This window comes from Momordica charantia (assembly GCF_013281855.1).
Source record: "Momordica charantia cultivar OHB3-1 chromosome 10 unlocalized genomic scaffold, Mcharantia_2.0 BLBB01000010.1, whole genome shotgun sequence".
In the NCBI taxonomy this organism is placed as follows: Eukaryota; Viridiplantae; Streptophyta; class Magnoliopsida; order Cucurbitales; family Cucurbitaceae; genus Momordica; species Momordica charantia.
This window is the reverse complement of record NW_028275158.1, coordinates 3,406,592-3,430,242: the sequence shown is the minus strand read 5'-3', so window position 1 is coordinate 3,430,242 and position 23,651 is coordinate 3,406,592. Positions and strand designations below refer to the sequence as shown.

Here is a 23,651-nt window from a genome sequence, read left to right as displayed (position 1 = left end):
AACATCAAAATTAAGCTTTTTTTTATTTATTAATGAGATCTTTCCATTATTGTGCACCTAATTTGACATAAGTTTTATTCAAGAACAGTAAATTAGGAGGAAGTTATGAGTGACAAAAACGAGTAAATAACATATGTTTTTAATCAAGAGATTACGAGTTTGATCTCCACCTCTACATATTGTAATTAAAAAAAGAGAAAATAAAAGTAAAATCTCGTATTATGTGTATTATGTAGTGAAGATGAATGGTTTAGAGTTGAGATAATGATTTTCCAAACAATAAATTGTAAATATTTATTATTATTATTATTAATATTTTAAAAATGTTTGTTGAATTTTAAAAAGTTTATTTAGTTTAAAATTCTAATAAAGAATAAAATAGTGGAATTTCAATCAGTGACGTGGCGCAGTGACGCGCGGCACCGATCAAAATTCCCCCCATTTCCACTTCCTCTCAGATTGAAAAATTTCGAAACCGCCGGAGAGACTGAAGAGAGCCTTCGCCGCCGATAGACAAAAGATGAGAGGCGCCGGCCGCCGCCGTCCAAAGGAATCTTTCAATCCTCCGCCGCCGCCCACTCCCCAGTTCCGCCGCGATTCCGATGCTAGCTTTGCCAGTAGCCGCCCCTCTTCGATCGGAATGGCTCGTTCCGCCGCCGCCTCCATCGACATCTACAAAGAGCGAGCCGTTCAGCATTCCGCTGTCAACGCCATCAATTCGTCTCTCAAGGAACTCTTCTCTCATTCCTTCAACGTAACCTTCAAACCTTCGACTCCCTCTTCCCTTAAAGATCTTACCGAAACTATCAATTTGCTTCTGCAATGTCTCGATTATCCCCCGACGAAACTGGAGGACGATCTCCCAATCGTTCTTAAATCCCTAGGGTATCCCTTCAAAATCAATAAGAGCATCCTCAAGACACCTCCTGCCCCTCATCAGTGGTACTCAATTCTTGCCTTGCTTCACTGGCTCGTGCAGGTTGCCGTGTATAACAATAGCTTAGCAAATGATTCACATTCGTTTATAACGGCTAACCATGTGAATGTATATGCGCTTGAGAGCTATGTGCACTATATTCGCGGGGATGATGATTCAGTGGAGGATTTAGATCAGAAGTTTATGGAGCGGTTGGAGAAAGAGAGGGATAATACAGTCGAAAGCTTGGGGGAACTGAAGCAGCAAGTTGAGGAGCTCGAAGCCAATGCTGAGGCGTTGCGGACGGAACCCTCGCAGAGGGAGGTTCTTGAGAAGCAGCAGAGTGTGCTTGAAGAGGATGTGAAGAAGTTCCACACGATGATTACTGGGTACAGTGAGAAGGTGCAGGAAATGAAGAAGATTTTGGAAGAAAAGGAAAAGGAGTTGGAAGTTAAAGCGCAGGAGAAGAAGAGGATTTGTGAAGAGAATGAGGAGCTGAAGATGAGGGTGGAGTCGCAGATGTTTAATCCCAGAGATGTGGAAAGGATGAGGAGAGAATTGCAGGCTGTGGAGAGGGATATAGGTGATGGCGAAGTCTCGAGGAATGCGTGGGAGGAAAAGACATGGGATCTTGATGCAACCTTGGGGCATAAGTTTAAGGAGCTTGAGGCGATGGCAATGGAGTGTAACCAAGCTATGAGGAGGTTGCCCCTCTTTCCATTCTCTCTATTTATTGTTATCATTTAGTTATTGTTTTCCAATCCTCTGAGCACATTTTTAAAGTACAGTTTCTGATAGCTATGGTAAATATTGCCCCATGGTTTTCTACATATTGATGGAAGAGTTGAAGTCATCCAACTTTGTTAAAGATACTGGAAATATTGCCTAGCTCAATTTATACTTTGCAATCTGTTGATAACCATGGGTGCTGCAAAATTTGTTTAATTGTACTTCATTCTAATGCTTTCGTCTAGTTAGTATCATGTTCAGCACTGCCTTTGTCAAATTATAGTTATTACTAAATGTAATGTACTTCATTTTAGTAGTTCTTTGATTCGGGGTTAGTTATATTCTTCCCCTGATGTCATTTTTGTGAATTCCTTGTCTGTTGGAATTTATCAATCTCAAATGATGTTTATGAGCATAGTTACCTGTTTGAGATTCTGCAAATGAAAATATTTTGTTACCGAATTCAAAGTTTCTTCTACTGATTGGAATTTTTCTGACCGATTCAACATAATTATTTTGTTGATACAACTTTCTTTTTGTTGTTTTTAGATTGAAGCTTGATAATTGTCGTCAGTATATCTTGAATGCAAAGGGGTCGACGCCAGCTGAGTTGATGGGGATTGACTATAAGTCCACTGTTAAACCTGCACTTGACTCCCTTGCAGATGACATAAAGAAAAGTTCCATGACCAAGTTGGAAGATTTGATTTCTCTCAGGCAGCAATCAAGTGAAAACACTGCTAAAATGGAGTCTAGACGCAAGAATATAGCTTCCCTTCAATCCCATATTGATGAAGTAAGCACATGCTAAAAGATATTTACACTTGATTCGAAAAAGATGTATTAGTAGCTTTATTTTTCTGCATGTTTACTTTTTTTATGCTAGTATAGTTCTTTGAGTTACTTCCTAGTGAAATTTCTACATTAAAACTTTCTATTGCTTGTGACTTGAAACTTTCTTGGCTGCAAATGATTATATTAGACTTCATTTTAATTTATCGATGCTCTTGTTATTTGCATGATTAAGGTTGTGACTTCTGCTTGGCTGCTAGGAAAAACTAGTTCATTGAGAATGATTTGCTTATCGTGTGAATGGTTTTTATCTTCCAGATTGAAACACAAGTGAACTCTTTAAGAAACGAAACACAAGATTATAGGTTAAGATGCTCCACAGAAGCAAAGAAGATGGTGGAAGATGTTCGACAAGAAGCTCATAACTTGGATCTTATGGAAAGAGAAGCAGGGGAGATTTTGAAGGTATTCGTATTACATATATTACTTATTAAATAAATTTCAACAAACAAATTTGTAAGAACTATTTTTTAAAGTTTTTAAAATTTAGTTCAGACTTTGAAACAAAAAAAAAAAACACATTGATGGAAGTAATGTTTATAAACTCAACTTTCAAAAACAGAAAATTCAAATGGACCATTAATTTACACTTACATGCTAGAATCTTCTCCATTCTTATTACCATCTGTTGTTCTATGAAGAATGCTAAATTGAAGCATCAGGAAGCAGTAAAGCAAAGCGAAGAAGAAATCCAGATATGTGCTCGTGAACTCCTTGCATGGGTTGACTCCGTCTCAAAATATCAAGAATCTGTTAGGTCCAAAATTTCAGATATGAAAAGCAACCTCTCGAAGACTGCCATCGGTATCTCGGAGGCTTACAAGAATTCTTTGCCTGCAGAAATGGGTACTGTTTTTCCTTAAGAACATCGTCGATTACGCGTAGAACCTTTGCTTTATAACTCCATAGATATGCTGCTCACTGCTATGTTTATTTTTAACAGAAAAGGCAACGCTAGATATAATTGTAACTTTCAGTAAATGTAATATCAGTATGAAGTACTTATAAGTAGTGTGTGGTTTATCTGAGATGTGATTGAAGAATGGTATTTAACAATGGTCTATGAATGAAATATTGGAATTGAAGACTCTTATGCAACTCTGCTCCCATAACTTGGAAGTCCATATTTTCTGATTTAGTTTGAGTTACTTCATCTACCAATTCTGACACCATAACAATTGAGTTCCACATTATGTTGAGAATATTGTGTTTGTGTTTTACCTTAGAATGTAAGTTTAATGCTAAATTGGATTTATAGATAAGAGTATAATTGACATTAAATACATCAGTTATATGATCCAAATCTAAAGTATCTTAATGTTACTGATACACCAAATATTAAGTATACCAGTGAGTTTTTTTTCCCTTCCTTTTTTTTCTTCCAGTTTCCAAGGGTATAAATGACTTTATTTATTTATTTTTTATTTGGGTTGCACCTCTGTCTCTTTTTTTTCTTCTGTATTTGTAATTAACAATTTTTTTTTTTATTTGCAAGTGACTCGAGAATATAATTTGTGACCAAAAGCTGCTTAGGGCTTATATATGTATACATAGGAAAATAGAGTTTTAACTTCCAACCTCAAGAAAAATAGTAGATGTTAATTATCGCTAAGTTATGCTCAAGTTAGTTTAGTTAGTCGGTTTAAATTTTAAACTACTGTTTCATTCTTGGTCCTTTAATTTTTTGTTTTTTATTTTCTTAATTTTAGTCTATATAAAATTTTTAAAAAATATTAATTTTGATCCTTCATTTTTCTTTTACAAATAGATAAAAGTATCGAGGATGAGTTCGCATGCTGACGTGGTATTGTATTAGGTGCTACATGGGTTGGTAGAAACATATTAGATAAAAGAACATAGTATGAATTAAAATGATTACTTTTCTAGAAATTTAAAGATTAAAATTATCAAAATGAATATTTTCAAAAAAAAAAAAAATCAAGTCTAGAAGCTAAAATAGAACAAGTCTAAAATTTATTATTAATCAATTTAATCTTCACATATATTTTATGTTTTGAACGTAAGTTCATTACTTTTTGTTGCACTTAAAAAAGACATGTTATATAAGTACGCCTAGAAAAAAATACGCTACACTAGTAAATTGGTAACATTTAATAATAACAAGGACGACTCAAAATTTTTTTTTTCAGAATCAATGTTGCGTTCGTCGTCCAGACTAAGCAACATTGTGATCAATCTGAGGATATTTAATGGATTTCTCAAAGAAAATGGGAAGAGGATTCACCGCAACTTAAAATGTCATGACACCAAGGTTCTCCATGTAATTGAAGACAAATATAAAGGGCAATTTTAAACGCATATGCACATGGGTTGTTACCTAAATAAAAAGTTATTTTTTTATTTTTTTTATTTTGTGCAAAGGATATAAAAAGATATTTCACACCCTAACAAAAAATAGATTGCCACTTTATGCCAAAACCTATTAATTAAAAAGACAAATTAAGAGATGATTTTCACAACAAAGTCAATAAATTGGATCCTCACATTAACTCAACCCACTTTTATTATAGTTTATTGGTTTAGGGTTTAATTACATCTAATACCAAAATTTTATATTACATGGGTCAAAGGGTTTGATTTGCATATATAAAAAATTAATATTACAGGCCATGCCAAAAATTAAAAAAAAAAAAAAAAAACTTTCAAATAAATTATTGACTTGGCATTCATACTTTTATTATAATTATTGTTTTCAAAATCCTAATTCTATAGTAGATAATTCTTTTACTAATTGTAATAGCAACTCAAGTTAACAATTATGTCTTGAAAAGTTGAATTTGGATGTGAATTTCTTCCTGTCTTCTGTTTGGTGTTGGTTAAAAGCAAGGTTTTAATTGTCGATGTTGATAAAAATATTGAGATCTCAATTTCATGAAGATGGTAGATAGAAATATCGACAAAATATCGATGTCAATGGATATTTCTAAATTTGTTATAAAAATTAAATAACAAATATTTAAGTTAACAAATAATCATCTCACCATTTTTAAATAAGTTAAAATTTATTAATTTTAATATTATGTGTATGTTAGAGATTTTTTTTTTGGCCATATATCTTCTTATGTCCGTATCAAATTTATAGACATATAAATATTAATGGAATGTCGAAATATCGAAGAAAATTTAATACTATAATTAATAAAATTAAAATGGCAGAGTTTTAGCTCTTGAAAATGTTATAAAACGTTTGTAATTAACAACAATTTATGCATCATTGAATTCAAAGATAGAAATTTTGGAGGTCGACTTATCTCTCTTCAATGTTTTGTGAAATAATGACTCAAAAGGAAAATAAATAAATAAATAAATAAATAAATAAATATATATATATAAGTCAATAACTAAGAAATAAATGATAAATAAGACAAACAAGGCGATGAGATTTTGCATATTACAAAGTGGAAAATTTTAAGTAATTATATATGACAATGACCAAAGTCATAATTACTTTGGTTTAGGCTATCCAAATCAAATCAAATAAAATCATCATTTGAAATGAGAGAGTGGACTAAATAATTAAAAGAATATTTTTTTAGCCCAACAAATATAGAAATAAGAGATCCAACACTTAAAAAAGAACAGGATATTTCTGAAAATAAAGTTCTTAAATGATGAGAATTCTTTTAAAAATTTTATTTAGATTAAAACATAGTTTTTATGCTCGAACTTAAAAATTATTTAAATAATTCTTTAGCGTAGAAGTTAATTAATATAAAGATCGAATTATTACTATTATTATTATTTTGAAACAAGATCCAAATATTATTGAAAAGAAGAGACATTGAAAAGATATGATTAATTCTTATTTATCAACAAACAAATCAACCAAAAAGGATTTTCGTTGGTATGTCGACATTTTCATATGTTCATTGATTCAATATCGATATTAGGAGTTAATCGATATTTTCCATAACATCGCAAAAAAAAAAAGACGAAATATAAAATTAAAAAAATTATCAACAAAATATTACTAATGGGACATAATATCAATACTAATCATTTTTAACCTACGAGAAAAAGGGTAATATCAATACTAATCATTTTTAACATTTTTATTGATATGGAGATTGAAAATATTGAGTGTGATTCGAAGAAATTTATATATGTGATTGAGTGAGCAAATCCATCAAATCCACAAATAAGGGGTATCTCTCAAAGAATCCAAATTGGAGAGAGAGAGAGAAACCATTTAATAATCAAAACAATAGTTTTGTTATAATATATGAGGATTCACTTCTCTATGATAGGGTTGATCAAGGTATCAATGATTAAATTAATATATTATAAAAAGTAACAAAATAATTTAATTCATATCATCAATTGGATAACCCCTATGCTTTATTTTTCTCTTGTAAATTATTGTAAAAATTGTTAAAATTTATGCAAGTCATCTCGAGGTGTGTGTTATTTTTAATTATAATTTTTGGCCATTCTATCACTTTTTTTTTTTATATACACCGTTCTATCAATTAAGTTTTTAATAAATTTCTAAAATTTTAAAGTTAGATTGGTTATTGAGCTAGGGCGACAAGCATCAAATCTCCAATTGAGTCATGTGGACGACACCCACCCAATAAATGACAAAGGAGACCGAGTACACTAGGACGAGCATACTTGGTGGTTCGTACCAGAGACAACATGCGAGGGAGACACTGACACCTTACACTCGAGTCGTGATACGCTCCAAGTCATAATCATCCAAAGAATGTCAGTAGTCCCCACGACCCCTCCACTCTCTGTGTCCCCTCTCCCTAATCTCTCCATACAAATGACTTCATGTAACCCTAATGAAAGTAAGTCAAAAATTCTCACACATATCAAAGAGTTCGACACACTCTCAAGTAGAACCCTTACTGAAATTCCTGCCTCTTTACTCTAATTGCTCCATACCCGTTAATTCTCATCTTAAAGTTCTAACTTCGACACCAGAATGCATTCGACAAGTCACAATACCGATACAAAATTTCTATGCTCAGATAAACTCCACGCAAGAAATTGGAATATAAAAAAGGATAAGAATTGGTGATATCCCAACGCAAGAAATGGCTGCGGCGATGATTTCTCCTTTTTCCACACACAAATTAAACCCACTCGCTTCTGACTTATTTTCTTCAATATCATATCATATTTAGATGAGAAATTAAAGAGAAATCTGTAAATTAAAGTTTGTTTGATGAGAAACTGAGGATATAATATATACCTTTTAAAACTAGATACCTGCATCTGCATCTGCATATATGGCACAAAATTCAGAGATAGAAACAGGATATTGTACACAACTTTAATTTTATTATCAAGTTGAGTATTGAGTTTCCTCTTTTTTTTTTCCTCTGTGAAACACGAAAATATATTATATATACATAATATTACATATAATTTGGTTATTAAAATATTGGAATGCGTGTTGTTCTTCATTAATGGAGGTCAACTCTAAGTTAAGATGTGTAAGCAAAGATCCCATATTCTTCTCTCTCTCATTCCCAAAGACTATATACTAATTAATTTGTTTTTAATTTTCTTTTTCTATTTGTTTCTTAATTCTATATGCTTTAAAGACGAGGACTTTGATGAGTCATTCTAGCTAGTTAAAACTAGGGTTAATAGGTTACTTTAATATCATTTCGTCTCCTCGTCTAACCTATTTTGGCGAAGAAAAGAAAAACTTTGATATTGAAATAGAAAACGTAAAACGAAATTATTATCGATGGAAAATTAATTGGATTATTCCCTTTTTATTAATGATCTAGAATAGAAAATCCAAAAAGTTGGCCAAATTTTGAAGTTTTGGGAGGTCTTGAAAAATTTGTCTCTAGGTAGTTGAACAGAGGCAACATCATTTTTCAATTTCAATGGGATAAGTATATTATTCAACCATATTGTTTTTGTTGATTTTTTTGGCTAAGTGGAAGAATTTGTAGAATATAAGAGAAATTTGAGTAGCTCATTGACTTTAATAGTCATAATCAAATTATATATGTTTTTATTTGATTTGCTAACCAAATCATTGATTTACTCTTGTGAATATGATTAATTAATTTAAACTTTGATTTACTATAATTAACCATAAAAGTTATTGATTGAGCTTGATACGTATACTAGTGGACTGAGTAAAACTAACCAATTGATTAATGGATGTGTATTTCACCTAATTTTTCTATTTTTACAATTAGATGCTATTTCTTTGTAATATTTGATTTCATTTAAATTTCATATCCTAGACTTTGGGAGCTAGTTGTTAATCCTATTGATTGAGATTATTAAATTATTAAAATTAACAAACTACTCCCCTTGAGATTTCAAGTTCGAACCCTGCACCTGGATCGTCATAGTATTCTTCAACCTAGGCAACAAATCTCGATTACAGAGATCAACCATATGACACCGATTTCAAGAAATAAAAAAGAATATAAAATAATTAAAGGAATCTTAAATACTCGTTTTGTTAATTTAAAAGTTAAAATATAGATCAAAGAGGTTACATATAATATAATATAATTTTGGGTGAATTCCAAAAATGAAGCAATCCTCCCACGAAAGTGAAAGTGAATGACAATGGCCTTCTCTTTGTCAAAGCTAAAACATTTTCCAACTTTGGAAACATTAAAAATTATGAACTTTATGTAAACTCTACGTTATATTTATCCTTTAACTAATTTTATTTTTTTGCAAGTTGGAACTCTAAGTAAAATATTTTTAGAGAGAGATTTTAATTTCCCAACAGCTTATCCATTGTAAAGTCCACACCTTGATTTAAAAATCAAAGTTTGAAAATTTAACCCTCTTTTTTTTTTTTCATTTGTCCCACGTAAGGTGTAGGAATCCTAATCTGCACAACCCAGAAAAAAAAAAAATCATAACAATTATAATGTTTCTAATTTGTACAATATTAATAAAAAAATTTATTCTCCTAGCTAGGTTCTCGAAAAAATTTACCATTAATACTCTTTATTAATACTCATGAGGGTTCATCTCAAAATTAATTGACAATCAAAGGGGTACTCATACATCTAATAAAACTGAAGTAGGACGTGGAAAAAAATAATGCAGTACAAGAGAATATAAGGTTTAAGAGATTGGAATTCTTTCTTTTGGTAAAAATGGGGAAGGAACACAAAGTCGAGAGAAATCGAGTGCCTGAAACAACTCAAGAGATTATGAAGAACTGATGGAGTTATTTTTCTATACAAATACTTTTAATTCTTCTTTTTCTTTTTTCTTTCTTTTTTTTTTTAGGAAATTCTCCTTTTTTTTTTCCTTTTTAACCAGATTCGCACCTAGAAAATGAATAACATATACGATCATCATTATTATTTTCTAGTTGTTTTGTTTTTTAAAAAAAGAAGCAATTCATAATCAAGTACAAAAATAATTAAGAGATAAATCAACCAACATATAAAATTTAGTTGACAACTTTTCCATTTAAAGTTAGAATTAACCCTCTCTATTATATCATACATACCTTTTCTTTGGAAAATAGCACAAAATTTTGTAATAAATTACTTGTGAACATGTATAAATTAAATACTCTACATGTTATCCTTGAAAAATGATCTCAATTATATAAAAGAAAAATTCCTTCATCAATATCATAGGTTATGCAATAATATACCAAATTGCCTCTTGACTCTTAAAATAATGGAATAGACTTCACATAATTGTTTAATATAATCCATAGATCTAGAAATCAATGCTTCCATATGTATATTGGTAATATATATTATATGACATTATTTAATTATTTTCTTTTGTGTGCTTAAGCCAAAGAAACCTAAGGGATGAAATTATCAACGCATTCATATTTTCATAATGACATATGTCATCATATATATTTAAGAATTATTTCCCTTGGTAACGTGAATGGTGGTAGAGATTATATTAATAATAAACCAATGATGGATTTTTCTTAAATAAATATTGTTTTTTTTTTCCAAATTTATTTAAAAAGGTAGCTTAGGAAACTTATCCTAAAGTATAGTAGCCTTTTAAGTTGTCTTAAAAAGAAAAAAAAAAAAAAAAAAAGAGAGACAATAATTTCTGATATAACATGTCAAAAATTGATCATCTTAAAATTGTTAATGAAATTAGGTTTATGAATTGTAAATAGTTTTTAAGGCTTTTACGATTGGATGTTCATTTTGTTTTACAAAAATATGATTGTTTTACTTTTAATTTCTTTATTTTTTATTCTAAAAACTAGGATCTCGTTTTGATAACCTTTTTGTCTTTAGTTTTATGTTTTTGAAAATTATGTTTATTTTCTCACAATTTCTTTAATACATTTTTACATTTTTTAGAAACATAATTCTTAGTCAAATTTCAAAAAAAAAAAAACAAATTTTTGGAAAAAAATTCAAAAATATAATGCAAAACAAAAAAATACATAAATGAAAGTATAGTGTTATAGGCTTAATTATACAAAAACATAAAATAAAAAATAAAATGGTTATCAAATAGACTCTAAATAAATAATGCTCAAGCATATGTTCTTTCGATAAATTTATTTTTTTTTAAATAAAAAAAAGGTTATCGAACCCAAATTAGGTCATCAAATGGAGTCCAAAAACTATCCTATTTTTAAAATATTGTTCAGAAAAAAATATATAATATATATATAATATTTAGAGAAAAAAAAATAAAAATTGAGAAACATGGGTGTAGAGTTATGAGGTCTTGGAGTTGACCATTTCAAGATCGGATCCCAAGGTTTCTTTTTCTCATGGGATTTCGTTAAACACTAATTTTTAATTGGAGTTTGATGATGTTAACTCTTTTTCATTATTTTATTTTAATTTCTTTCTTCAATTTTTAATTTTATTTTTATAATGTGAAGTCCAAACACCATAAATAATGACAGTGATGCAACAGCTAATTATAAAATTTAATCCCCCATCCAATAAAAGAAGCTAGGTTCAAACCTTTAACAAGCATTAATTAATTAAACTTATAAAGAGCTCTTAGATTAAAGAATTTGATTTGCATTATCATTTTACTTTAATTTACTTAATTAACATGGCATCTCTCAAAACGTCTTCGACTCCAACTTCTCTAATGTCATTTTCTCAGTAATTAATAATGGTAATCACTCGTTAAATATCAACCACAACTTTAAATTTTGGATTAGATTTCGGGTTAATTCTTTCCATAATTATTTTTAGTTTTTCAATTTATTTTTTAAAAAATTACCTTGTTTGTTAACCATTTTTTTCTATCTTAGATTCTATACCCAACTTTTAAACTAAGAGCTTTCATTTCGATTTTGTTTTTAATTCTCTATTTTAAGAAAATAAGCAATGAGAGGTTGTGTTCTTTCTAATATGTTTTTTTTTAATAGTAGTACAAGAGTTTACAACCCTCTGAGAATAATTTCTCCCACCGTTCGTGAATCACTCTACAAAGATCTCTTAAATTAAATTCTGTACAACAATGGATGGTCTCGCACTCTCAATATCTCTTTGTTTGTCGTACAAACGAAGCCCTCGTTGCACACCACATTTTGAATGAAGGATCGCCAAATTTTTTCTTTTATATCACGCTCGTGACAACAAAATAAAGGAAAGTTTCGAAAAAAACCGCAACAATGCTGCGGTAAAATTCTAAAATCCAAAAGAATGGCCTTTTTTTTCCCTAATCTTTTGCAAGGGATTTTTTTCCCCCAAAAGTCTTGTCTTCAAAAAACAATTATCAAACCAGCCCTCGAATTTAAGCTTTAAAAGAAGTTTAATGGCTTGGGATACCAAACTCAAAGGAGCTACAATTAGCCCTAATAAATTGTTGGGGCTGCTTAATTAATTAAAAGTTAGGACAATACGGCTGCTAAACTCCTCTTAATTATCATCTAGTTGAAAAAAAAAAAAAGATACTCCCTTTTCACTCTCACTTTAATAATTTTTGTTATGAAAAGTCGGATTAACCCACCATTGCACCATACAAAAAATTAAATATAGTAGGACTAAATCTGAGTTTTCACCAAAACATTAAACGTTAAACTTTATTGAAAAGAAAAAAGACCTTACAAAGATTTATAATAGATACGATTATTCGCCACTGATTTTGAGATAGAATTCTATGAATTGATGAAAACTCGGTTAAAGAAAAAAGATTAAAAAAAATTAGGGTTTGGCCTAAGTTATTTAATGAAGTGAATGAGGTTAATTAATTATTAAGGGGACCCCATTAAAGTCAAAGCCGAGATGCGGCCTTGTGTGTCTAATGACTAATATCATTATTATTATTATTTTTTCATTGAGACGAGAGAATTGACTTCGGTGCCTCAAAACTTGTATTAATAACCAAACAAGAGAGAGAGAAACTTTGTCTTCTTCGAGTTGAACAGTAGAGAGAGAGAGAAATCATGGAGATTGATCTGTCACTGAAAATAGATCATCACAAAGGAGAGTATTGGAAAGAAAAAACTCAGCAAAAAGATGAAGAAGAAGAAGAAGAAGAAGAAGAAGAAGAAGAAGAAGAAGAAGAAGAAGCTTATGATCAAGAAATAATGGAAAAAATGGTGGAAGAAGCTGTTGTTGAAGCTGATCATCACCCTGATCTTGCTGCCTCTAGTTTGAAAGTTTTCTTGCCACACAACATTAATGGAGGAGAGGTACCACAAAGGGAAAAGAAAAAAAAACCCTCTTACATTTCTCTAATTGTCTGTAAATTTAGACCCGATTTGGCTTGTTTATAAAAATTTTGTTAACTTTCTTACAAAAGGAGAGACGGTGCAGTGGTAAGGATATGGAAACTTTGTGGTATCACCTACTATGAGGTTTTATGTTTAAGTCCTAACCGAATCACAGTGTTGCTCACCTTAGGTAACGAGTCCTAGTTCATCGATTTCAAGAAATTAAAAAAGGAAAAAAAAACATTCTTACGTGAGGGCGTATTGTTTTTCACCTTTCTTTCGCTACTTTTACTTTTCATAATCTGGTAGTAGAAATAGTGTTTATAAGCTTAATTTTTAGCAACATACGACCAAAAATAAAATGTTTATTGAATTGGTGTGATCGAGGAGGTAAATTAAAGAGAAACTTTAAATAATCCCAACCTTTTTATATAATTTTCTGATCTAGTAACATGCGTTGTCCCTCTCCTCCCTTCTTCGCTCTGCTTCGTTTTACGATCATTATATTTATGATAATCTAATAGTGTATGAATATGGTGTTTGTTTTTTTGTTAGATTTCAGAGTTGCAGACGGAGATGAATCGCATGAAGGAAGAAAATAAGCTTCTGAGAAAAGCAGTTGAACAAACAATGAAAGATTACTATGATCTTGAAATGAAAATTGCTGTCATCCAACAAAACAACCTCCACAAAAAGGTACCACCCTAATAATTTTTTTTCTTTCACTTTTGCTTTTCATCAATATATAATATTGGCATTTATATATATATATATATGAAGACTCTGTCTAATAAATTTTCAACCCATTTTTCATTGGTCCTATGTGTGTTTAAAGATTAGTAGATTAACCTTGTCCTATTCTAATAGTTTAGGCTTTGAAATTATGATGGTTTATTCATCATTTTCTTTTTCTTTTGTTGGGGGATTAAAAAGTATTGGTTTTTACATTTTGCCAATATTATAAAAGCTTTTTTTTAAAAAGCAAGAATTAAATAAAGAAATTGTTAGTAAACATGGGTAATTTTAAAAACCAGAAAAGTAATTAAACACAAAATTTAATCAAAAGCTGACCTTTTTAAATCTGTTGGGTGTAGTGAAATTTTTAAATGAATAAAGAAGTATGAGCTAAATCATCTAATACCATAATCAACTAACTAATTAGTATCTTCAACACTTTTTTTCATACATCTAAGAGATAACGATCGCATTAAGTAACTTAGCTCATCAATTACTAATGTATGATGATCATTTTTGTTTTCTCTGTCTCTTTGATGAAGGACTCTCGTAGCTTTCTACCATTCAACAAAAGCCATGATGTACCGAAAACAGACCTTGAACTTAGAGAGATGGCGAAGAAGAGACGAGTAATTCGGTCGCCATCGAAAGACGACGGAATGAGAGAGAGCGAACTAGGGTTATCATTAGGACTTCACACAAACAGTAGCACAGCTGATTTAGAGCAACAAGATGACCAAAGGGAGGGAGAAGAGAGAGACAAGAAGAAGCAGGAAGATTTAAGAGTACCCAACTTCAACTCAGTCCAAAACAAGCCTCAAAGGCCTGAGTTGCAAGGAATTGCACCCCCACATAACAGAAAAGCTAGGGTTTCTGTGCGAGCAAGATGTGAAGCTGCCACTGTAAGTTGTTCAATTAACACATATATCCATTTCGCCTACTGTGTCGTGCCCGTGATCCATCGCCTTAAGTTTTTAGGTTGATTTTGGTATCAGCTTAGAGGTTGTTGTTCAAACTCCTGTAATGTCACTTGAATTGCCATAACCGCGATCAGTTTAAGATTTTATGATTGATTGGTGATTTAACATGCATCAGATGAAGAGGTTGTTCGAACCCTTGTAATGTCATATTAGATTTTTTCCAACCATTAGCTTCAAGTTTTTGGATTGATTGGTTGTTTAACATAGGTATCAAAACATGAGGTTCCTATGTATTCGATCTAATGTCATCTAAATTATTTACCGTAACTCATTAACTTTAAACTTTTGGATGGTTTATGGGTAATTTAACATAGTATCAGAAGCAGAAAGTTGTTTGAACCTTTGTAATGTCATTTAAATTTACCATAACACCCTTCAACCTAAACTTTTCCGTGTATTGGTGATTTAACATAGTATCAAAGCATGAAGTTCTATACGTTGGAACCTCTGTAGTAATATCATTTAAATTTACCGTAATCCCATCAATTTTTTAAGCTTTTGGATTGATCGGTATTAATTTAACAATTTTTTCGATGACGGTGGGATTATTGTAATGTTGTAGATGAATGATGGTTGCCAATGGAGGAAATATGGTCAGAAAATTGCTAAAGGGAATCCATGCCCTCGAGCCTATTATCGTTGCACAGTTGCACCAGGATGCCCAGTTAGAAAGCAGGTATCTTTTTTATTTTTTATATACCACAGAATTACAAATAATTAAATACTATAATAATTTTAAAAATATAAGTACGTTGGATTTATAGTTGATTCTTTAAAAATAATTATAATAATAATAACCAAATTCAAAATTCAAAATAGGTTTAAAATGTTAGCTTATTTAATTACTATTCGATTATTATTTTCTTTTACTTTACTCTTTATAAACCACTTTTGAAATTGGGATATATTTCAAAAATAAAAATATTAAAACAATATATATTCTCATCTCTTAACATTTGACTGATGTTTTTTTTTTCTAATAAAAATTATAAAATGAAGCAATTGTTAGTAGCAACGTAATTTAAAAAAAAAATACAACTAAAAACAGAATCAATCATATTAGCTAGGTTCTTAAAATAGGTTAATTTTCCCTAAAATATTCTTTTAAGAAAACTGTTCTTTTTTTTTTTTTTTTGAAAAGGTTAAGGAAACTGTTATTGTTTATGTTTCAAGAACATATATATATACACATATACCTGACAAACGTCGAACTTAAATCTTTATCGGTCAAATTTTTTTCTTTTTTCTTTCTGTTTTTTTTGCCAATGTAGTCAATTAACTCATTCCTCATAATTAAGTAATACCAACTTCATTTTTTGTGCATAAACGGGTTTCCAAAAGAACTCTACACCAACTGATAGTAGTTGGCACCTAGTCAGCGATAATATTAGGCTTAAATACTAATCTAATCCTCTAATTTTGCCTTTTAATTCATTTTGGTACTTTTCGAAAGATTAATTTTGATCCATGTACTTCTAAAAATGAGATAGTTTTTATTCCTTTATTTTCATTTTCATCTCGTTTATTTCACTAAAAAATTTTCACTAAATTGGAAACTGTACCAAAATAGTATTTGAAACATATATGATCTTATGAAGTTGTTAAAATGTGTTACTACAATGTTTTAATGATCTATATATATAATTTAGGTACAAAGATGTTTGGAAGACATGTCGATTCTGATAACAACGTACGAAGGAACACACAACCATCCACTCCCTGTTGGAGCCACAGCCATGGCTTCCATAGCCTCAGCACCACCTTCCTCTTCTTCTTCCTTCATGTTCTTAAACTCTCTTCCAAACCCTAATATTAATATCTTGAATTCCTCTTCATATTCTACAAACCCTAATCTCTACCCCTCACCCTCCAATAATTGGATCAACCCCTCTCATTCTTATTACCACACCAACAATCATTTTCAGCCTCATGATCTTTTGAAACCGTCCGAAGATCACAAGCCCCCGTTGACGCCAGAGAGCGTCTCCGCCATTGCTTCCGACCCCAAGTTTCGAGTCGCGGTCGCAGCCGCCATTTCGTCGCTCATTAACAAAGACGGCCAGCATCAGGACGGCGGCGGAGAAAAGAAGAAGGAAATGGGGTTCGTTGTGGACTAAAGGTTTGGTTTTTGGAACTAGATGATCAGTTGTTTCTGAAATGGCTGCAGGTTAAACCATTTGAGATTATTTTCCTTTTTTTTTTTCTGCTTGATCAAAAGATCATCTGTGTTTATATTTGTAGTTTTTTATTTCATTTTCTGATAAGAGTTTTGTAAGAATAATTCAACGAATCAAGGAATAAACACCTACGTTGTTTGATGTTATATTGACATCAATTGAATGTGGGGAATATGATATGGGAAAGATCAACTTTTTCATTTTCTTTTCTTTGTCGTGTTTTTCCTACTAGTAGTTGTCATGGGTTAAAATCAAGTGTCCCTTGTCCAAGCTAAGGTTCTAACACTCTGAACACAAGGCGGAAGCCCAATTACTCATACGTCAAGCTCAGCTCAATACTCAACTCGGAAAATTATAATTTAAACTTCAAAAGGTACGTGGCCAAACACTACACCGATACAGGATTATTGTTTAGAAAGATTTCATAAAGAAAGGGGAAGCATTGGATTACAATAAGGACGGGTTCCAAAAGCTGTTTGGTGTGTTTTGTATCAATTTCATCTCCATATTGGTTAAAGTTTTAATTTTGGTATTGGTTACTTAACTTAGTTTATATACTAATTTCAATGATTAATATCACTAATAAATAATGTTAAATATGACAAAAAAAATTAAAATGACATTGATATCAATGTAATGTATGATTGTTAATACACATTACTGTTGTTACTGTGGTTACAATTTTTTTGAACATGCATTAATGATAATGGTCACTAGAGTAAATAAATTATAATACTAAGATGTGAAATTAAAATTTTGAAAATGTAGGCAAATTTGACAAAAGCATGACGCAAAATATGATAGAAGCCGAGTTTAGCTCAACAGTCAAGGCACCTCACTTCTTCCCTCAGTGCCGGGCAAATTGTAAAAAATAATCCCAAGAATTTTGGGTCTTAATAATAAAATAATAGAAGCTTAAATAATATTATATTTCCTAATAACAACCTATATATTAATGTATTATTCCTTCTCTCTAAATAAAATTTCCACATCTCCAATATTGTATTTTTTCCTACCTTTTAATTTTACAAACTTGTACGAAGCGTAACAAATACAGCTACTATATTTAGACCACCTCAATTTATGTTTTCAATAATAAATTCTTTTATGTTTTGTAATTTCAATGATTTATTCTATTAATTAATTCAAAAATGTATATAAGAAAACAAATTAATATTAAATTTTAACCAAGAGAGAAGAAAATGATGGAGCAAAGTATGCTCTGCAATGATGGGGCTACAATTACAAATATGCCCCCATAATTTTTTTTCCATATATGCCTTCATACTTGAGCCCTCTCTTAGCACTATTTTTTTTATACCTTTTATAAATTGGATTTTTGAAAAATAGTGGTTTCCTATCTGGAGTTTGACAAAGGAAGCAAATCTCTTCCTCTACAACCAGTCTCCAGCAACCTGTGTTGACTAACAATGAAGTTCAAATACGACGAAAGCAACATTGAACCAAATAGATACCTTATACTTTATCTTCTTCGGGTTCGTAACATCATTCGATAAACCGAGTAATAGCAAATTCAATATGTGATCATGAAGCTCAACATTTCTTCTCTGAAACTACTAGATCATTCATAAAAGTGAATCCAACATCCTTTCTTATTGACCATGGTTAAAGGTCTTCAAAAGTTTTATAAAATTGCACAGCCATTGGCATTTTTTTGTAGATGCAAAAATCAAGTCCACAAAACGGCATTGCATAAAAAATAATCATAAAAATGCTGCACGCAAAAGGATAGGACCCCCCACATGCCTAACAACTCTCCATTACTGTAATTTCGAAAATAGTTTTGGTGCAACCTGCAAGAAAAAGTGTCTACGAAGTTAGTCCGAGCTCGTTTGGTAACTAGTTCACTTTTCATTCTACGTTGAAAACTTCTTTGTGAAACCCAAAAAATACTTACACATTTGTCGATGCAAAACCAGTAATCGAAATACTGTCCAGTGCAATGCTTGTGACCACTGTCATCCCCTTGGATTCTCTTCACGCACGCCTATAACATGAAAGAAAATAACCATAACTGTACCTTATCTTCATACTTATAATACAATTTGAATCCATGAATAACATAAGCTTGCTGCTCAGACATGATAAGCAAAGCAAAAATATTAAGATCCTCCTCGTTCTTAAATGTCAACAGGGAAGAGAGTTCAGCTGAAACCCATAGAAACAAGCAAGAGATTTGATAAATTTTTTGACTTTCGGAAAACAATCACATGCACCTCTACGCATAAGTTCTTCGAATTTGGTGAGGACTAGTATTCACGGAAAAAGAGAAGTTCAACGAATTTTGAGATTCATCAATGCCACAATCAAAAGACAGATAGTGGCTGAGTCAACGTGGACCTCAGAGCAGATATCAACCAAAATCAATGAGTCATAAGATGTATCAAATTCTGGAGAAAAGACATCTTCAGTTGTGTGCTCAATGTTGATTTGAATTTACAGCTCAAGGACCTATGTATCGTAGAAGACAATTTGTCAAGGGCCATCATTACCTCCATGACCGAAGAGATTAGCATGACAACCGAGGATCTTTCACCATAATCTCACGAGGACAACATATTTATGTTCCCCCACGAGTGTCAGTGACCTTTAAAAGTAGGATTATGATATTCTCCAAATACGCCCATAAACCTTAATGGTTGGTGGCTGCTTTTATTTTATTTTTTTCCTTCTCAACAAAAAGAACCAGCCCACCACCAAATCCAATTATCCTTCCCAACACCAAACACTCTCACTCGTTTTTAACTAATTTTCTACCAACGGTGCCACTCGTTTAAAGTTTGGCTTTCTATTGAAGCGACAATTCACTAAATACTAATAGTTGCATCACAAGCAAGGCTCAGCAGAAATTAGAACATTTAACATTTATAAATGGTTATACTCTACATGAGGGATGCAAAATCTTCAAACTAGAAGTGGTTTAATTTCTAATTAAATGAGAGAACTAGAAGTATAGCTATTCACGAAACCAGCTTCTTAAAGTTAAGTGGTCATAAGAAATAATGAATAATGAATACAAGTTCAACAACTAAACAAAAAAAGACATCCAAATTCACTAAACTATCGCTAATCCCCCATGGTAAAGACCAGTAAAATACCCTGTACCTGATATTCAAGTAGTGGTTTCACACACTTGGGCTTGCAAGCTTCTTCGAGATACCTTTTCTGATCAACAGGTTCCTCATCAGCCCTAAGTATTTACCAAGGAAACATTAGATATGTTAACGTAGATAAGTTAACATTAGATACATATAAAGAAACAGAGTAGGAAGAAGAAATGCAAATTTTCAAGTTGCTTCCAACAATATGAAGTATCTCAATTTCCATTCTAACATATATAAACCATTTGTATTTATAAAGTAGAAAATAATTATCATCCTGCTGATTCATAAACTGTACAAATCTCCAAATGTGGACCATATCACTAAGCTTGCAAAATGCTACATATGCTAACAGTCTGATTTAGATTGAAACTGAAACTTCAGCAACCTAAATCAAACTACTCCTAAAATGTGCAAAATGCACAGCAATTCTATATTACATGATTTCAATTTCAACAAGAGGGAGATGATACTTTCTGTGATTGTTCAAATAAAGATTAGAGAAACATCTTTCAGAGTATGTGCTCCACCACATCCTAACAACACTTCCTGCCACTATGAGCTACTTTTAAGGGAAGAAATAGTGGCTTTTGGAAATTTATAAACTTCAATAAAGTAGAGCTTGACTACATGGTTACAACTCTAACGTAGCAGACAATCAAAATACTCATCAAGTAAGAATTAAAATGGTAAAAAAAGATCATGTGTAATAAATGGTGAAGCTGAAACAAATAAAAAAAATACTCACATGGCTATTAGAGAGTACCAACTTGGAGCAAAACAACAGGCTAGAAAACCTGGAAAATGTTAAAATTCGAATTATTCCTAAAAATATGCATCAATAACAGAAAACGAAAAAGAAGAATATTGTAAGCATAATTGCTGGAACCAAAATCCATGAACTTTCATTCTGAAAATCCAGTCCTTGTTTTCATCTCAGGCATTGTTTTGCAGAGATGCAGACACGAGATATATATAAAGTATTGAAATTAATCCTCAGGCTTAACTCGAGCATTTAAGGGTATCATTGGCTATGTAAATATTAGATTTTAGGTTCAGTTGTTATGCATTCAGAAACAAAGGCACTATCAGAGAGTCTCGGTTTACACTGAAGGAAAAGCAATTGATTTCAGTCCAATGACTTGTACCCGTTAAACTTGATTCCATATTAAGGAAAACGGAAACTCCAGTTCAAAATTCGAGACTTGAATGAATACTTATCAGAAACCAGGACTCAGATCATCTAGTCATACAATGTTTTGCCCTCAAATTCAACTGCTGTTCGATAGAACGAACGACACAATATAAATAATCATAAATAAATAAATCCTCCATCGATCTCTTAGAAAACTTCGGAGCAAACAAACGCAATAGAAAATCGAAACCGAAAACACCCAGAAAGCCAAAACAGACGATCGACGAATCCAGGAGAAATTAAACACGGATCTGATGATAAAAATCGAAACAAAAAAAAAAGAGAGAAACTGGGGACAAGAATCGTCTAAAGCTTAAAAACAGATAAATTTTGAAATTGAGATGTCTTTCTTCCAAAAAAGCTCATACCTTTGAGCTGAAACACGAATCTGGGAGGAAACTAGAAACTCTGATTAGGTTTAGTTCGAAGTTGGGAAATTGCAATATGATAAATCTTCAGCTTTCCGGTTCATTAGACCAAAAGCTTATCGGGCCGGATGCATTCGGATCCGGTCCAATTTTTTGGGTCGGGTCGGGTACCCGACAAAAGCCCTGTATCAGATATAGTAAAGGAATTATTTATCTTCACTCTAGTACTTTACAATTGGATTTTTATGTGTTTAAATTAATTTCAAAATTACTGTATGTCAAAAAAGTTAACAAAATCATACAATTAATTATATATTAAAACTGATCAAAACAAATTATAAATGGTTAACTATTCTCATTTTTCTCATTTTTTGAATTCAATAATCGCGAGATGAAAAATTGAACTATCAACCTCGTAATAGATGTCTGACACTCCTATTGTTTTGCTTTTTATAACTTTTATTTGTATATCATATAATATTGTACTTGTATATGAATAATACAAGTAAATTTTCTAAGTAAATGTTAGAAATAGTATACGAATAAAAAGATGCAGATAACACTTAATCTGATTTAAATACATGTATAGTAAAAATTAATTGTGAGAGAGCAAGAGGTGTCGAGAGATAAAATCAAAATAAATTTATAAAATTGAAAGAGAGATAAAAATAATAAATCAACATAGGTTTAGTTGGCACATATCTCTAACAAAGAAATCATGAGTTTGAATTCTCTCACCCCTACTTGTTGTACTAAAAAAATAGATGTATATTAAAAAAATGTTCACTTTATACCCGATACTTAATTTGTTGAGTTAATTAAAATTTTTAATTTTTAGGTTCGCTTAACTTAACTATAAACTCGAATAAATGGCAAAATTAATAATATCCCTCATTTAATTATCATGATTAACTATGAATTTTGATTAAATTATTGTAGAGACTATTTCTATAGGTTTTAGTTATTTCTCTTATTCTGTTGACTATTTTTTAGCCAAGTTTGGACAGTTGGTTGTTAACTGCTTGCTTTGACAAAAAAAAAAAAAAAAAAGGTTTATTAGTTGAAATTGTGTCTTTTATTTGATTGGTTCATGCTTCATAGGACAAATTAATAGTTATAATGTTGTAGATCTATGATATAGCAATGTTTGTGGAGATGATAAAAAATAATGTATACATATACTCAAGTCAATCATAAAATTAGGAATTCAAAAAAAAAAAATCTTCCAGGCTAATGATTTACCTAATGAAACTAATAGCGCAAATTTTTTTATTGAACAATTTGAATACACTCTTATCATAAATCTATGAAATTTTTATATAATTATCCTAAGTAATTTGAATTGTTTCTAGTCAGTGCACGTGATCCACTAACGTATGAATTAGTATACAATCACCAGTACAATAAGTGTACCAAAAAAGAACTAGTACTGATCATGCTCTATTTTCTACGGCAAAAATATCGAAAGCTTAAGTGCACTCTCATTACGACATTTGTCAAAGAGATTATAACATGATTAACTTGAAGGGGAGATTATAATATGATTGATTTGTCACCTCATGAGTTCAATGCATATAGCTATTAATTATATATTTAGTAATACCCACCTATGTCAATGAGAACATAACTTAACGGGTTAAGTCATATGTATCCAACGCCATGAGGTTGAGAGTTCGAAATTTTGATTATATATCTCATCTACAATAACAATTCCATTTAAATATTGTCATTTTAAGAAAAGGATTAACTTAAAAACCGTTACACATGAGTATATTTGTAAGCAGTTACCCAAGATCAATCATTTTATAAAAAAAGTCGATTAACCTTAGATTTAAAATTATTCTAAATCCAAACCTTTTTTTTTTAAATAATCAAAACCCACTTCAAATTACAGAAAAAAAAAACACCAAAAAATAGTATTTGGACAGAGCCAGC

General features: G+C 31.0%; 3 protein-coding genes across 3 annotated transcripts; 2 read left to right on the top strand and 1 right to left on the bottom strand.

Annotated features, from left to right (window-relative positions):
• Positions 1-413: 413 nt before the first annotated feature.
• LOC111017757 (kinetochore protein) lies at positions 414-3,595 on the top strand. The gene is made up of 4 exons (XM_022293623.2): positions 414-1,620; positions 2,195-2,441; positions 2,756-2,902; positions 3,139-3,595. The coding sequence occupies exons 1-4, from the start codon at positions 521-523 to the stop codon at positions 3,358-3,360; spliced, it is 1,716 nt and encodes a 571-aa protein (XP_022149315.1). The 5' UTR covers positions 414-520; the 3' UTR covers positions 3,361-3,595.
• Positions 3,596-12,827: 9,232 nt separating this feature from the next.
• On the top strand, positions 12,828-17,231 carry LOC111017647 (WRKY transcription factor 72A). Its single transcript, XM_022293465.2, has 5 exons — positions 12,828-13,118; positions 13,695-13,835; positions 14,417-14,776; positions 15,417-15,530; positions 16,504-17,231. The coding sequence occupies exons 1-5, from the start codon at positions 12,870-12,872 to the stop codon at positions 16,969-16,971; spliced, it is 1,332 nt and encodes a 443-aa protein (XP_022149157.1). The 5' UTR covers positions 12,828-12,869; the 3' UTR covers positions 16,972-17,231.
• Positions 17,232-18,620: 1,389 nt separating this feature from the next.
• Positions 18,621-21,835, bottom strand: LOC111017759 (Ubiquinol-cytochrome C reductase hinge protein). Its single transcript, XM_022293626.2, has 5 exons — positions 21,717-21,835; positions 20,902-20,950; positions 20,158-20,242; positions 18,950-19,039; positions 18,621-18,845 (listed from the first exon to the last, which is right to left on the bottom strand). Coding segments are annotated over exons 2-5 (210 nt in total). The 5' UTR covers positions 20,904-20,950; positions 21,717-21,835; the 3' UTR covers positions 18,621-18,812.
• Between the last annotated feature and the right edge of the window lie 1,816 nt (positions 21,836-23,651).

Excerpts from the sequence above, each read along its gene's own strand:
- LOC111017757 (XM_022293623.2), top strand. The coding sequence starts at position 521 with ATGAGAGGCGCCGGCCGCCGCCGTCCAAAGGAATCTTTCAATCCTCCG. Across the intron at positions 2,442-2,755 it reads TTCAATCCCATATTGATGAA|ATTGAAACACAAGTGAACTC; the intron begins GTAAGCACATGC and ends TTTATCTTCCAG. Across the intron at positions 2,903-3,138 it reads AAGCAGGGGAGATTTTGAAG|AATGCTAAATTGAAGCATCA; the intron begins GTATTCGTATTA and ends TGTTCTATGAAG.
- LOC111017647 (XM_022293465.2), top strand. The coding sequence starts at position 12,870 with ATGGAGATTGATCTGTCACTGAAAATAGATCATCACAAAGGAGAGTAT. Across the intron at positions 13,119-13,694 it reads ACAACATTAATGGAGGAGAG|ATTTCAGAGTTGCAGACGGA; the intron begins GTACCACAAAGG and ends TTTTTTTGTTAG. Across the intron at positions 15,531-16,503 it reads GATGCCCAGTTAGAAAGCAG|GTACAAAGATGTTTGGAAGA; the intron begins GTATCTTTTTTA and ends TATATAATTTAG.
- LOC111017759 (XM_022293626.2), bottom strand. Across the intron at positions 19,040-20,157 it reads AACCACTACTTGAATATCAG|GCGTGCGTGAAGAGAATCCA; the intron begins GTACAGGGTATT and ends TTCATGTTATAG. Across the intron at positions 18,846-18,949 it reads GGTTTTGCATCGACAAATGT|GTTGCACCAAAACTATTTTC; the intron begins GTAAGTATTTTT and ends TTTTTCTTGCAG.